The sequence below is a fragment of the Bactrocera dorsalis genome, chromosome 1, assembly GCF_023373825.1.
Source record: "Bactrocera dorsalis isolate Fly_Bdor chromosome 1, ASM2337382v1, whole genome shotgun sequence".
Taxonomy (NCBI): Eukaryota; Metazoa; Arthropoda; class Insecta; order Diptera; family Tephritidae; genus Bactrocera; species Bactrocera dorsalis.
Window position 1 is genome coordinate 103,421,667 of NC_064303.1, and position 14,636 is coordinate 103,436,302.

Genomic DNA, 14,636 nt, shown 5'->3' on the forward strand with positions numbered 1-14,636 from the left:
AAAATCTTCGTCCTCGTAATAAATCTGATGAAGTAAAAGTGGCACAGTTAAAATTGTTTATTGAGATGTTGCCTGCTGTTCCATCCCACTATTGCCGCAATAAAAGCACTAAAGTATATTTACCTGAAGAATTTCAAAACATATCGTTTTTGTATACACTGTATGTTGACCACTTGAAAGAAAAGAATCTTGAATCATCAGTATTATCAAAAAGAGTATTTCGTAATATTTTCAAAACAAATTTTAATATTGGATTCCACTTGCCTAAGAAAGATAAATGTGCTTTTTGTGAGAAGTTCAAAAATTTATTACCTGAGGACAGAAATATTTTTGAAGAAACCACTGAATATAAAAATCACATTATGAATAAAGAAAAATGTAAACAATTGTTTTTAGAAGACCAAAAAATTAGCAAATTAGATGACTCAAACTCCTTATGCGTGAGCTTTGATTTAGAAAAAGTCCTCAATACTCCACATGGCAAAAGTGTGACTTTATATTACTCGAGAAAATATGCATTCTATAATGAAAGTATATATGAAAGCGGCACAAGGGATGGATATTGTTACGTTTGGGGCGAATCCCAAGGGAAAAGGGGATGTAATGAAATAGTTACAGTTCTTTTTAAGTATTTGAATATGTTAGAGCAAAACGGTACCCATAGCGTTGTTGATTTATATTCTGATAGCTGTGCTGGGCAAAATCGAAACCATGCGATGATATCAATGCTAATTCATTTCTTGAAAACCGCAATAAAAATTACACAAGTAAAGATAACTTATCTTTTACCTGGGCACACCATGATGCCTGTGGACTCTATTCAAAGCACTGTTGAAAGTTTTGTTCGTAATAAAACAGTATGGGCTCCTTCTATTATTACTAATGCTAGATATAATCCTAAAAGCTACATTGTAAATGTTTTAAAGTATAAAGACTTCATGGATTGGAAGTCCTTTTCACATGCTTTATTACCAGCTAAATTAAAAATTAATTTTAAATTATTAAGGGTTGTTCAATTTAATATAAACAATCCTATTTTTAGATTTAAATAGGGTTTTTTGAAGATAGGGACTATTACGAAATTAATATTGATTCCATCATCAGATCGAGAGCAAACAGAGCTACTGTCAAAAAGGACCCACATCTTTATACGTTGAAGAGCTCAAAATTTCAGCTGCTAAATACAAAGATTTACAAGAGCTATGCAATAAAAATATAATACCAAGCAGATACCATCAAGAATATTTAAATATGAGGCATGATGGAACCATACGCGATGCTTTAGCTGAAACGGATGATGATGATTCTGATAAGGAGCATTAAAAACAAATTACTTCATTTTATATAAGTACCTAGTACATCTGATTACGAGTTTTTAATATAAATATGTTTCATTTACACATAATATTTTGTTTAACAACTATGATGGAATAATACGTGGTGTTAAGTTAAAGAAAAACTTTATTTTGTATATACACAGCATAAGTTTAACAAATATTTCATATATTTTATATAAATAAATATATTTTTCAGTTATAATTATGACTATTTCATTAAAAACCTTCAAAAAAACGTATTTATTTACCAAATACAGTTCCTTAGACATAGTTACTTTAATAGATATTTTTATCGTAAACGCCAAAATAACCTTAGATTGGAACAGCAAAAATAATGTAAGCGCCATAAATAGCATAAATACTTATTAATTTTATTTTTTTTTTTCAATTATATATGTAAATGTCTGAAAAGCATTAATGTATGAGAAATTTTAAATTACTACCACATTAATGGTTAAAAGTATTTAAAAAAAACCTTCTCCTGTAAAGTTTGGTATTTGTCGCTTACGCTAAAATGGCGGTAAAGGCTCGATATGTGAAAGGATATTGAAAATCTTTGAATATTTACAACTACAACAACGAAGCATACATACATATAATTGCATCATTTCAATCTCATTTATTTGCAGAGCGAAATCAGCCCTGTTTGCCGAAACGTAATAAACGAGAATGCAAATCCTTTTGATGTTGCCAGCACAAGGACGATGAGCGATCAAAGCGTGCGGCGATAGAAAGGCGAGAGGCGAAGAGTAACAAAACACTAGCAGAGAAACTACAAATACGGGCGTAGCAAAGAAGACGCTAACAAGCAGTTCAATATAGTGTTCATAGTGGGAGCAAAAACAACAGCAAAAACTGAGCAAAACAAAAGTCGAGAGTAGAGAGCGAGCAAAGTATCCCGAAAGGGAAATAAACAATTTACGCAAACGATAAAAGTTAATAAAACACTTAAGCGGATTGTGCGACAGCATTGCCAAAGCGACAACAACAACAATATCAGTAGCAAAAACAGCGAGGAAGGCGAAAAGAAACAAGCTACAAAGATAAACGACACTGGCAACAAGGAATTGTGTGGCAACAACACCAGCAGCACATTAAAGTGGCCGAAGACCGAGCGCCACAGAGCAAGCGGGCGGAGTAGAACAAGCAGATATATTGCTAGTGCAACAGCAGCTCCAAGAGCTACAACAGCAACAGCGACGGGGCCAACAGCAGCGCATAATCAATCAATATCGACCGTGGGGCGAGGCAACGCGCAGCAAAAACAAGGACACACACAAAAAGTAGTGCCAGCGGAGGACATAAATAACGGACGCAACTGATAAGTAGTGCGACAGCGAGCGCAACAACAGCAGCAACAAAAACAAACAGAAATATAAAAGAAAGGAGCTTGAACTGGGCGCTGAGACCGCTTGACGCACGCAGCTTCTTAGTTGCAACTGAAAGCAGCATTGTGTGCCGGACCTTAATGCGAATTACTTGAGATAATTTAAAGGAAGATGACCAAAAAGCGACGCTTGCCAACAGCGCCAACAACACAACAACGACAGACGGCGCGTAGCAGCGCGCACACAAGCCGGACGCAAGCAGCGACAGGGACCGCAGGTGCCAGCGCGCCAAGCAAGATGCCGAGCGCTGTTGCCATGACGTCAGTGGATAATGCGCGTACAAGCAACAGCAACAACAAAAATAGTGACACAATTCGTTACAGCAACATTGACATGATGCGCTGCAACGCCGGCCTCAACCAGCTGAGCGGCAGCAGCGGCGACGACGATCAGCGACGAAGCGAAAACGCCAGCAGTAAATCCCTGAGCTGCGTCAATTGTGCAAGTGCAATGTTAACGATAAGTAATGAGAATATTGGCAGGCGACAAGCAAGCTGCCTGCCAGCCACAGTTAACGCCAACAAAATGCCGGCGTATGGCAAGTACCAACGAAGCGCTGTGCAGCTGAGCGAGGGCAATGCACCGCCGGCGACAAATACAGGGTCACAGCAAGTGCGGCGCAACGGCACTGCGAGCAGCGAGTTGTGCAACTACAGCAACAACAACAAATATACGCTTGCAACACACCCGTCATTGCCGCAGAAGTGCAATAGTGAGCGCCAGGCAGCGGGTGGGCAGCTGCAAACAGAGCGCGGCATGCAACAAGAGCAGCGCAAATGGCGTCAAACTCCGTCTGCATACGCAGCAGCAGCTGACAAGCCCAAATTTGAGGCAACGTCCTCCGCCGCCGAAACTTCGCAGTGTCAAATTGCAGCAGCAGCAGCAGCAACAAAAACAAAAAGAGAAATCAAAGCCAGCTCCCAGCCATTTTCCATCAAATTGACTACGTCGCCAAAGGTAAATGTAGCAATCGCTGCCAATACGAAGCGAACACGAAAATCTTTGGAAGCGGCTTTCGTGTGTCCGCGCGCCGCTGAAGCGAACTCCGGCGCCGCACTGGCACCTGCCAGTTCATTGACTCCAACAAAGACGTCTACCATACTTACAAACACCTACGCACCTGCAGCATTACCAACAACAAGCAACACAACAACAACACGTGCCGCTGGCGCTCGCTGGTCTGCACTTATGGAGCAAGCGCTCGCCACTTTTGAAGACTTCGTCTGCTGTCGTTCATCAAAGTATGCGTCCAGCAGTGAAATGAACAACAACAACAACGGCAGCAGCATTGCAAACGGTTTTGTTTGGTTGTTGCCCGTGCTTTGCCTGTTGGCTGCATTCGGCTGCGGTCAAGCTGGCTTCGCTTGCCTGAGTAATCCTTGCGTTTTTGGTGTCTGCATCGATGGCTTGAATAGGTAAGTGAAAAGACTGTGTTCATACATACTTACATACGTAGATTCCTGCACAAATACTCTGCTGATTTTACATTTTCATTTTCAATTTTAATTTTTTTTTTATATTTTTAAGTTGCCACAAGTCGTTATAAGTTACAATTTTGGTAAAAGTTTAATATTTCCTACAAAACGTTATCCTCATCCACAATTAGGGAATTTTTTATTCGTTTTTCTTTTCTTCCCAAGTACATATATATGTACGAGTATGTAACAGCTTCTAATTTTAACCACTTCTCGGTGCTGATCACTTACACCTCGTGTACAGTCATGCAGCATTAGTTGAGACAACAACCCACTCAATCTAGTACAAATCACTCAATCTAGCACAAATCACTTAATCTGGTACAAATCACTCAATCTGATACAAAATCGTTGCTAAAAATTTAATAAAATTTCAAAATAGTTCAAGAAACCAAAACTTTAGAATATGTCAAACAAGACTCGCTTGCCTCAGAAGCAAAGCAGGCCAATGGAAAGTGTAAGAAGTCCACGAAAAGTGAACTCGGGACTAAACCCGAGACAACAACCAACAGTCAACATCTCTGACAACAGCCTACATTCACGCCCTTTAAATTTCAAAGCAGAGGTATCAGTCCTAATATACTAAGTACTTAGAAGAAATTTGATGCAAGCTACTGCAAGTTAAACCTCTAAAGCGCAAATAAAGGTTTTTGTTGTACTATTTTCTTACTAATTACTGCTGCGCTTTTTACCTCAAAGTTCAAAAATTAAGAAAGGCATATTGGATAGTTTTAAAAAGTACGCCCTCTGGACCATAAAAACCTCGAAAATTATTTTCCATGCCAAAAGTTTTAGGTTTTGGTCTTTAACAAAAGAGATCAAACATTTAAAAGCTTTGCTTAGTAAATTCTCTTTTATATTATGTATGGTAGAGATAATGTTAGATAATTTCTAAATGAATACATAATCTAAACCTTCCGAGGTCCGCACAAGCTTTGACCTTATACTGGATCTTTTGGATCATGGAGTCGCTAAACCAAACTCTGGCGGCTTATTCACATGTCTGTGAGAGAGTTTTGGATCGATAGAAACTGTTAAAAGAATAGTGAAGACAGTGATTTTCTCTACGGATGAGTCAAAGTTAGAGGAAAAGTTGGTGGAGGGATATATTATCAGGAACTCTCCATGAAATTCAGTTTCAAATTTCTTCACTAGTGTGGTGTTTTTCAAGCTGAGGTTATTGTCGTTCTTCTGACAAATGGCTATCTATTCTGATAGCAGCGCTGCGATACTAATCTCGAGCTCATCAACAGTGCTTTCAGCGCTGGTAAAAGAATATCTAACCACATTATCAATGGCATCGAGTCATTTTTTGATAAGTTCAGCATGAGTGCCAGACCACAGCGGAATCGAAGGCAGTTGTAAAGCCAATGAACTCGCAAAGAAGAATACCCTTTCTCCGCTGCTGCTAAAATATAAACGCATTAGATCTCAGTTCTACTCGTGTGTTCTACTACTGGATAGCTGGGCTTCGCGAGAACTTGGCCAGCGCTGGGCTACCATCGGTTAACGCGTTGTTGCAAGATCTATTTGGCCCAAGATCAATCGTTAGTAATTCTGTGAGCCCTCAGTAAGACTCTCCCAATTTGTAATGTTTCTAACAGGCCATTGCCCTATTGCCCCCCATACTGTAAGTTGTTATTGGGAATCTTACCGGGCGCCACCTGCAGAAGCTGCATGGAAGAAAACGCGATGTCAGCGCTTTCTTGTTGATATCACAGCGTTTTCGAGATAAACACTTTAACAATTTGGAGCTCACACTTTCAGATATCCCAAAGAACTGGAGGAAATAGATATCAACCATTTGATCGTTCGTTATTGGCGCTTTGCTGACTTATAAGTTCGAATTACAGGAGTTCCATTTGTACGGCTTCACAAAATGCTGCAAATAGTGGTCGCAGTGCGATCTCTGGACCAGCCATCAAAGCTAACCTAACCTAAATTCTCTATTTTAATGGTTTATTGTCACGATATAAGGTAGTTCGAACACACTCAAAGCGAAGAAACTGAAGTACAAGCTGCTAAGTATCACTATGCTGAAATTTCCAACAGACCAAGTCAGAGATCATTTTGAACAATGTGACTTCTGGATTTAAATACAGTTACTGAGCGGTATGAGATCTTATGTTGCATCCAAAAATTATGGCAAAATACATATTGTATATAGGTACATGTATGTATATATGACTGTCCTCCATAATTTCTCCATTATTTATTTCTTTAGAACACAGTGGTCGAGTCTTAATGTCTGACGCGAGTTTGCCATCGTTTTGGCCCATAAAATAATGAATTATTTAATGTATTCTTCTTTGTCCCATTTTATACTTCCAACTGCGTTTATTTCAAATCCGTAAATTCTCTTCCTCCCTCCATACCTTAAACCTCTCTCTTTACTTTCTTTGAGCACTAAATCATACCACATATATTTCAAACATTCTGCTGCACACACCAATTCACCGGTCAACCTTGTAGACATTTATATGTATGTTGCATGCACTTCCCCACTCAGTGAGCCACACTCTCTTTTTACCGATGCGCCCACTGCAGTCCCACTATTGCACCTAAGTTTATCAACAAAGTGGCTAACAACATCCTTTAAGCGTCGCACTCGTTCGCCTTTAACTTTTTTGTTCTACTCTTCAACTCTTTCGTTTCGAACATCATTACGTGTTTGTTTAACGCTTTTGCTCCCACACTGCAGTACACACACACACACACACACAAACAATGTGTGCATGTGTACGTGTGTGACGATACTCAAATACCAATCAACCCGTTCGAGTGGCAATAAACCACGTTGCTGGCAAAGCAGCATTAACGTTGATTACTTTAGCCCCGCGTGTGTCATTAAAGTGTCGAGTGCACAAAAGTGCTCCAACTGCACTTCCACCTTCTCAAAATATACTTGCAACGCCCACCCTCACCACCAACTCCGCACTTATGCGTCTGACTTACATAGAGAAAGCAGCCAGTGGGTGTGAGACTGTCAGGGGGTCATAGGTCATATGCGTTCACACCACAATTGACTTTAAGTGGTCGACGGTTTCCCCAAACACACACACACACAGGTACATGTTGACACCAGTTTATAGGTCCACTCAAACCCACACACATATACTTTCCAAATCAATGTATGTGGAAATATATGTGTCTGCTCTGCACCTATATCCAACAGTGTATTATCCTTTGGTTTTTCTGTGGTTTGTTTTACGGCTACCGGGCGTATGAGCAATGCACAGTGAGGCGACTTAGGTTTTATGAATATATTTTTTTATAAAACAAATTGAAGGAAGTTGGTGCAAGGCTTCGGTTTTATATGTGTCAAGAAAAAATTACACCCAACAAATCGTCAAAATGTTTAAAAAGGAGTTTTCTAGTTTTAACCCTAAATGTATGCTTCGATTTTGTGAAAAAGTGATTTTTTTGTTATAATAAACACTTCAAATTTTATTATTGGATACCATTTTCATTCAATTATTTTCATTACTTTTCTAAATGTAGAATTGACAACTTCGTGTAAATTTTTAACCCAAAATGTATGCTTCCTTTGTCAAAGTGATTTCTTGTTAAACTAAACGCTCGAAAAAGGATATATTTAGAGATTTTTTAGTGGAATGTAGGATATTCAAGTTTTCTACGTCTAAAAATGTCAATTTCTTGAGAACCTCTAAATGATGCCTAAATGTATGCTTCAATTTTGTGAAAAAGTGATTTTTTGTTATAGTAAACACTCAAGATTTTTATATTTCATACCGTTTTCGTTGCAAAATTTTTATATCTTTCTAAAGGTAGATTTGACTATTTCTTGAAATTTTTTAACCCTAAATGTATGCTTAAATTTTGTGAAAAAGCAATTTTTTGGTATATTAAACGGTTTGAATTTTTAAATTTCATACCGTTTTCGTTGAATCGTTTTTATATCCTTTCTTAATTTAGAGTTGACAACTTTTTGAAAATTTTCAAGCCTAAATGTATGCTTCGTTTTTGTCAAAAGTGATTTCTTTTTATGCTCAGCGCTTAAAAAATGATATATTTTGAACAGTTTTAGTTGAATGCACATTATTCAAGCCTTTCTAAGTCTAAATCTGTCAATTTCTACATGATCCCCACTCCAATAATATGCCTTTATAAGCACTACAATATTCAAATTTAAGAACTGATGTGAAAAATTATATATTTCTACATCAAAAACTCACTGTGCTTCGTTTATCTGCCTTTCACTTTACCTTCCACCCACTTTCCCTCCATCTTTCTCTTCAGCTCGTTTGATTAGTTCGATTATTTGAAGTCATCAGTGGTCAGCAACTCACTTTGTTTATTCGTGTGGCTAGTACTGAATTGAAATGCGTTTTTGCTAATGACAACAAGCGTTTCTTTACTTCTTTTCAATTTCATTTGCTGGCTGCTCTTTCAACGGTTTGTAGTGTGCAACTGCATTCAACGGCAACTTGTCGCAGCGATTGACGGCAATCGATTGCGGATAAGGCATTTTAAGGCGTATTAAGTGAGTTTAGGAAAAAAGTTCTGGCAGTCGTGTCAGTCGTCATTTCTTGTAAGATTTCTCTTATCTTTTTTGAGTTAAATCGTACTCCAAATAAATTCATTTCTTACAATTAAAAATTATATCATATATGAAAAAACGATTTGTGATAGGTGTGCGTCTCCACTGATTTAACAATACGCCTGAATGTAGGCAAAGTAAACTTTTTTCTGCTTCTAACTAACTGAGCACTGCTTGCAAATAATTTTTAAGATTTTAGCCTATTTTTATAGAGGAAAAAATGCATAATTTAACCTTAACTGAGTAAATATTAATACTTATATGAACGAATTGAAATGCGATATTTGACTAAGACTAGGTGTGCGACTTAACTCATTCGCAAGAACTCCTAAAGGTGGGCAAACAATCAAATTTTTCCAAATTGAAGTGCACCTGAATGGCTCGACTTCCGTGCTATCGCATTCAGCCGGCTTGAAACAGCTTATATAACTAAAATGAGTTAAGAAAAATTTATTTTCTCTTATTTTCACAACTACTTTTTTAGAATTTTGAGCGTGCAACAACACTCGGGTCAACAAAGTTCGCTTGAAAACCCTTTATGACAAATTTTACTATCATTAAACTCACCTTCGATATTGCTCGAACACCACCTGGTGTTAATACTTATTAAAAATTGAGTGTCACAGCTGTTGCAACCGCTGCCAAATCTCACTTCAAATGAAATGGAAATTGAAAATAGCCAAAAAATCCACCAAAGGCCAAGTAAAAGTAAGCAAATATCTGGCAATCCACAGCAAGCTAGCTATTTAATGCTGCTAATGTGTGCAACATATGTGGCAAAGGTCACAAGTGTGGCAAGTGAACATTATACCTAGTAATACACAAAGGAAGTGTGAAAAAGAAAGTGGCAAAGAGAGTGCCGGTTGGTGCCAAATGTGGATTTGGCAAATGTGTGGCGCTACGAAGAAAGAAACAAGTACGTACAACAAAAACAACAACAGCTTTGGGCCTCTATTAGCTCTATTGCATAAAAGTAGTCGAAAAAATAACCCTATTTGTAGAAATGGTTTAATGCCAGCTCATTTCTGTAATGGTGATAAGGCAAATGGCCTGATATGCTTTGAGCCTAACAGCTGGCTGCTTAACAAACTGCTGATTTACTGCTTTTATCAACTCGCAAGCAGAAACTTGGCAAGCGGCAAGCGAATAAGGCGAAACTAAAGCGAGTATTATTGAAGAGAGATTTCACAAAGAAAACATAATTGAGTGTGGACCACCGACAGGGTATGATTTAAAGGAAAAACTGAGCAAAGAAGAAGAACTAAGCAAAGAAGTCATAAAAAGAATTATAGAAAATATATGCAAAATGAAGCTAAAATGTGTATGAAACAAGGAAAATATGTTAAGTTTGGCTGCATGGAAGCAAAAATACGCTTCAAATTTGCCTTTCTTATGGCTTGAAAGTGTATAAAAAGGAGTTTACCTTGAAGTTGTTCGCTCAGTTTGTATGGCAGCTATATGCTATAGTTAACCGATCTGAACAATTTCTTCACATATCGTAGCGCTGCCTTGGAAAATAACTCACACCAAATTTCCTGAAGATATCTCGTCATATAAATAAGTTGTTCATACAAGCATTTGATTCCCATCGGTCCTTTTGTATAGCAGCTATATGATATAGTGGTCCGATTTTTTAAATTTCTTCGGAGATTGCACCATGGCTTCAGATAATCAACTATGCCAAATTTCTTGATGATAACTTTTGAAAACAAATAGTTTTCCATACAAGCAATTGATTCCGATCGTCCAGTTTGTATGGCAGCTATATGCTCTAGTGAACCGATCTGAACAATTTCTTCAGATATCGTAGCGTTGTCTTAGAAAGTAGTTCACGCCAAATATCTTCAAGATATCTCGTCAAATAGAAAGGTTGTTCATACTAGAACTTAATTTAGATCGCTCAGTTTGTACGACAGCTACACGTTATATTAGCCCGATCTTAACAATACGATCGGAGATTAAAGCGCTGTCTTGGAAAATTATGTGTGCCAAATTTCATGCAAATATCTTAACAAATAAAAAAGATTTTCACACAAGAACTATAACTTATTCCTTAGTTTGTATGGCAGCTATATGCTATAGTGGTCCGATATCGGTGATTCCAACAAAAAAGCAGCTTATTGAGGAGAAAAGAACTTGTGCAAAATTTCAGATCGATATCTCAAAAAATAAGGGAGTAGTTCTCTTATACAAACCTAAAAGGACAGAAGGACAGAGGAGCAAACCCAGCTAAATCGACTTAGCTTGCCACGCTGATCATTTATATATACTCTATAAGGTCTTAAACATCTCCTTCTCTGCATTACAAACCTCGTGGCATACTCAGTATACACAGTCCAGGGTATAGTAAGAAGCAGCACATATTTCAACACAAAGTGCGAATCCACGAAAGGCACACAGGATGCAGGCAGAAAACGAAAGGCTTCCTCCAGCTTTTGCTGCAAAATCTCTACCATATTACAGCAACTAACTCGCAATAACTAAGTGAAGCAATTGTAAGTAGAAAAGGGTTTATAATATCCTCAAATGAATATGTGTGTGCAACACAACAGTAAAAATACCAACTAAATTACAAAGAAGCTACAAAAAAATGTGCACAATAAAAAAGTAGTTAAGAAGCAATAACAACTTCTTGTGAGCGCACAGCAAAAGCAGCAAAGCATTGCAACGTAAACTATATTAAATGGGCAAAAGCGGTCCGCGTAAGAAAAAAAATGAGGTAACGTATACGCACTGGCGCACAGCAAAGCCACAGCTGCACTACACCCACACGCATATGTATTATTATATGTATGTATGTCAGCGCACTGACAACATTTGAAGGTGTATGTGTTGGGATATATGTATGTGCGGCGTCTTCAGGTCGCTCCGCTTTTTTCCCGGGTTGGTCGCTGATACGCGTTTCCATATGTACATGGTGCTTGAGCAGGCTTTGCGAAGTTGTTAAAAGTTTGTGGAGCAGCATATAAGGTGTTTTTCTTGCCTTTTTTATTAATAAAAAGTGGCAGGCTTCGTTACTATTTATAAAAGCAGCTGTGCGTACAATAACTACAGCGGTTGTAGTATTCTCTACATAGTCACTTTGTATGGCACATGGACATTTCTTTGGGCTTCGTATATTTTTAGGCTTTTGTGCCATATTTTTTTCTATTCTTATAGAGGCTTCCTTATGCTTTGTGGTAAGTGATTAGGTTGGAGACAAGTTTGCTTGCCGGACGCGTTTTTGAGTAGGCAGTTGCTGGTAACGAATGGGAGCTGTTAGAGAGGCAGAGTTTTTAAAAAAATTTCGAAACTTTGCATGACTTTTAAGTGAAGCTGAATAATAAGTAGGTCCTTTTATGCTATGAAACCAGTCATAACGTCGGATAAAATTAATTTCTACCCTAAAATATTAACATAGTATATTCAAACGTTAATTTTTAGATCAAAAAATAAAATTCCTTTTCGATTTTTTTCAGATCAAAGAATGAACTTCCATTTTAACTTAACATAGAGTTCCGTACTGTACGAGTACTAATAAATACTAACTCTATTCGTTTGAAAATATATTGCTATACAGTTTCCAGTTTGAAAGTAGACTATTACTTGAGAACATCAAAGACTAAAGTTGCCTCGGATCGCATTCCACATCAATTTAACTTCCACGGAAATTTCAAGTGTGGGTATTCGTTGATATATTTTAACCCACTCATGACTTTCTCTATATTATTTAAGTCCTCCGAAAGAATATTCGACAAAGGTTTCGTATTCCGGAGTGCACAGAGGTTTTCAACATCTCTGGTGTAAAGTTACTGTGAATTTTTGTGGTAATAAAATAATAGCGCAGTCACTGTTTCCCTACACTTGGCTTCACACGGTTATTTTTGATTATAGAAACTCATATATTCACTCCGATGAATACAATAGATTCGATGGAGGCCATTGGGAAAATTTCCCTGAACGAAAATCAGGTTAAGCGAGAATTCCTTGTACTGACTCAAAGCGAAGAAAATCTGTCTTAGAAAGAAACAAGTCTGACTCGTATAGAAAAATGTATGACTCAAGGAAAATTAAATTAAACAAGATGACAAAAAGTTTGACTCAAAGAGAAAACAATCTGACTAACAAAGCAAAGACCGGAAAGAAAAAAATCTGAACCAGTCTATACTTAAAAGCTAACTTAAACAGAAAGCTCTAGCTCAAAGAGAAACAAGAGATTCAAAACGCACAAGCACTTTTTCAAATGGAAAAAGCTGACCTTAAACGAAAAAACTCTCACTCAAAGGGAAAAGCTCTGTCTCACAGTGAAACAAGCCTGACTGAAAGAGAAAAAAAGAGAAAAAACTCTCACTCAAAAAAATATATTTTAAGAGAAAAACTGACTCAAAGCGAAAAATCTATTTTCTAAAAAAAATAAAATCTTTCTTAAAGCGAAAAGATGCTAATTCTACGTATAAAACTCTGAATCAAAGAGAACCAACTATGACTTAAAAAAAATCACAGACTTAAAGAGACTCTGACAGAGACTCTGAGAACATTCTGACTCAAAGAAAAAAAGAGACTCAAAACGCAAAAACAAATTTTCAAACGGAAAAAACCGACTTTAAAAGAATAACTCTCACTCAAAGCGAAATAAAACTGACTCAGTACGAAAACATTCTGACTGTGAGTAAAAAAATTATGACTCAAAATTAAAAAAAAAAAACTGATTTTAAGAGAAAAAGTTACTCAAAGCGAAATATCTATGATTCAAAGAGAATAAAATCTGGTACAAAGCAAAGAAATGCTGATTCAGAAAAAAAAGCTCTGATTCAAGGACAATTCTCAGACCCAAACAGCAAAATCTCAGACCCAAAGAAAAAATTCATACGCAAAGAGAACAAATTATGACTCAAAGAGAACACATTCTGACTCAAAGAGAAAAAATTATGCCGAAATATTTTCAAAGAGGCTTTACGGAGGGCGCCCTTTGCTTTATTTCAACGGTCCATATAAATTTTCTTAAGAAGATTTCTAATAAAAGTACTTATTCTTATTTAATATGCTGAAAAGAGCAAGCTTAACCACACAGAGTAATTTTTTTAAGAACACGCTTGAAATCTTTAAAAGCTTTAAAAAAAATATTTTTGAGATCGAAAATAGTCTCTAAATATTCATTTTATTTTATTTATTATTCTTCTTATTCCGAATGTAACCGAATCAAGCGCCACCTTACTTATTTACTATTCTCTTTTGCTATTTTGTTTGTTAATTTTTTACTGCCGTTACGTTTGTGTCATTCCAGCAAGTTTGCGGTGGCATTATTATGCACACCTACACACACACACGTGTACATATATGCAAATGCATTAATGCAAAAGCCGGAAATTGTATACAAAAACACATTTAAAACTACACCTGACAGTACCAAAAAACACAAAAGCGTAAAATTAAATGTGCCTCCACGCAGACACAAACCCACACACGCACCTACACTTTCATGCCATTGCCAGCATTGGTCGCTCATATTTGTATATGTATGTGTTTACCGTTAGTCTATAGTATTTTTCATACTTGTTCACCACTAACTAGTCTCTGCTGTGTCTTCTTTCCATTTAATACTCATTTGTTTTGTTGTTGTTGTTGGTGTTTGTTTATATATTCTTTTCGTTTTCTCACTTTTGACTATCCAGCAGCTCGTATTCATGCTACTGCATCGACGGTTACACGGGAATTCAGTGCCAAACAAATTGGGATGAATGCTGGTCGGGGCCGTGCCAAAACGGCGGCACTTGCATAGATGGCGTCGCCTATTACAACTGCACGTGTCCGGATGGTTTTACTGGTAAGTGGAGTCGCTCGCACAGCATGCTGTGAGTGCTTTCAAAAGCGCTCGAGCACAGACACACATACATAC

General features: G+C 37.3%; 2 protein-coding genes across 9 annotated transcripts in view; one reads left to right on the top strand and one right to left on the bottom strand.

Annotated features, from left to right (window-relative positions):
- Positions 1 to 14,636, bottom strand: part of LOC105231228 (uncharacterized) — a 196,959-nt gene that overhangs the window by 85,300 nt on the left and 97,023 nt on the right. Inside the window, exon 1 of one of the 5 annotated variants that reach the window (XM_049448534.1) lies at positions 14,269 to 14,319. The exons of the other annotated variants lie outside the window; for them this stretch is intronic. The gene's annotated coding sequence lies outside the window, so the exon portion shown is untranslated. Of the gene's footprint in view, positions 1 to 14,268; positions 14,320 to 14,636 lie in introns of those variants that run through there. 5 annotated transcript variants of the gene reach the window in all.
- Positions 1 to 14,636, top strand: part of LOC105231226 (protein eyes shut) — a 174,825-nt gene that overhangs the window by 59,428 nt on the left and 100,761 nt on the right. For 2 of the 4 annotated variants that reach the window (XM_011212405.4, XM_011212407.4), the window contains exons 2-3: positions 1,967 to 4,140; positions 14,416 to 14,564. In XM_011212405.4, coding sequence (XP_011210707.2) covers positions 2,837 to 4,140; positions 14,416 to 14,564 — 1,453 coding nt within the window. In that variant the 5' untranslated portion in view covers positions 1,967 to 2,836. Of the gene's footprint in view, positions 1 to 1,966; positions 4,141 to 14,412; positions 14,565 to 14,636 lie in introns of all 4 variants that reach the window. The other 2 variants (XM_011212404.4, XM_011212406.4) reach the window with 1 other exon arrangement.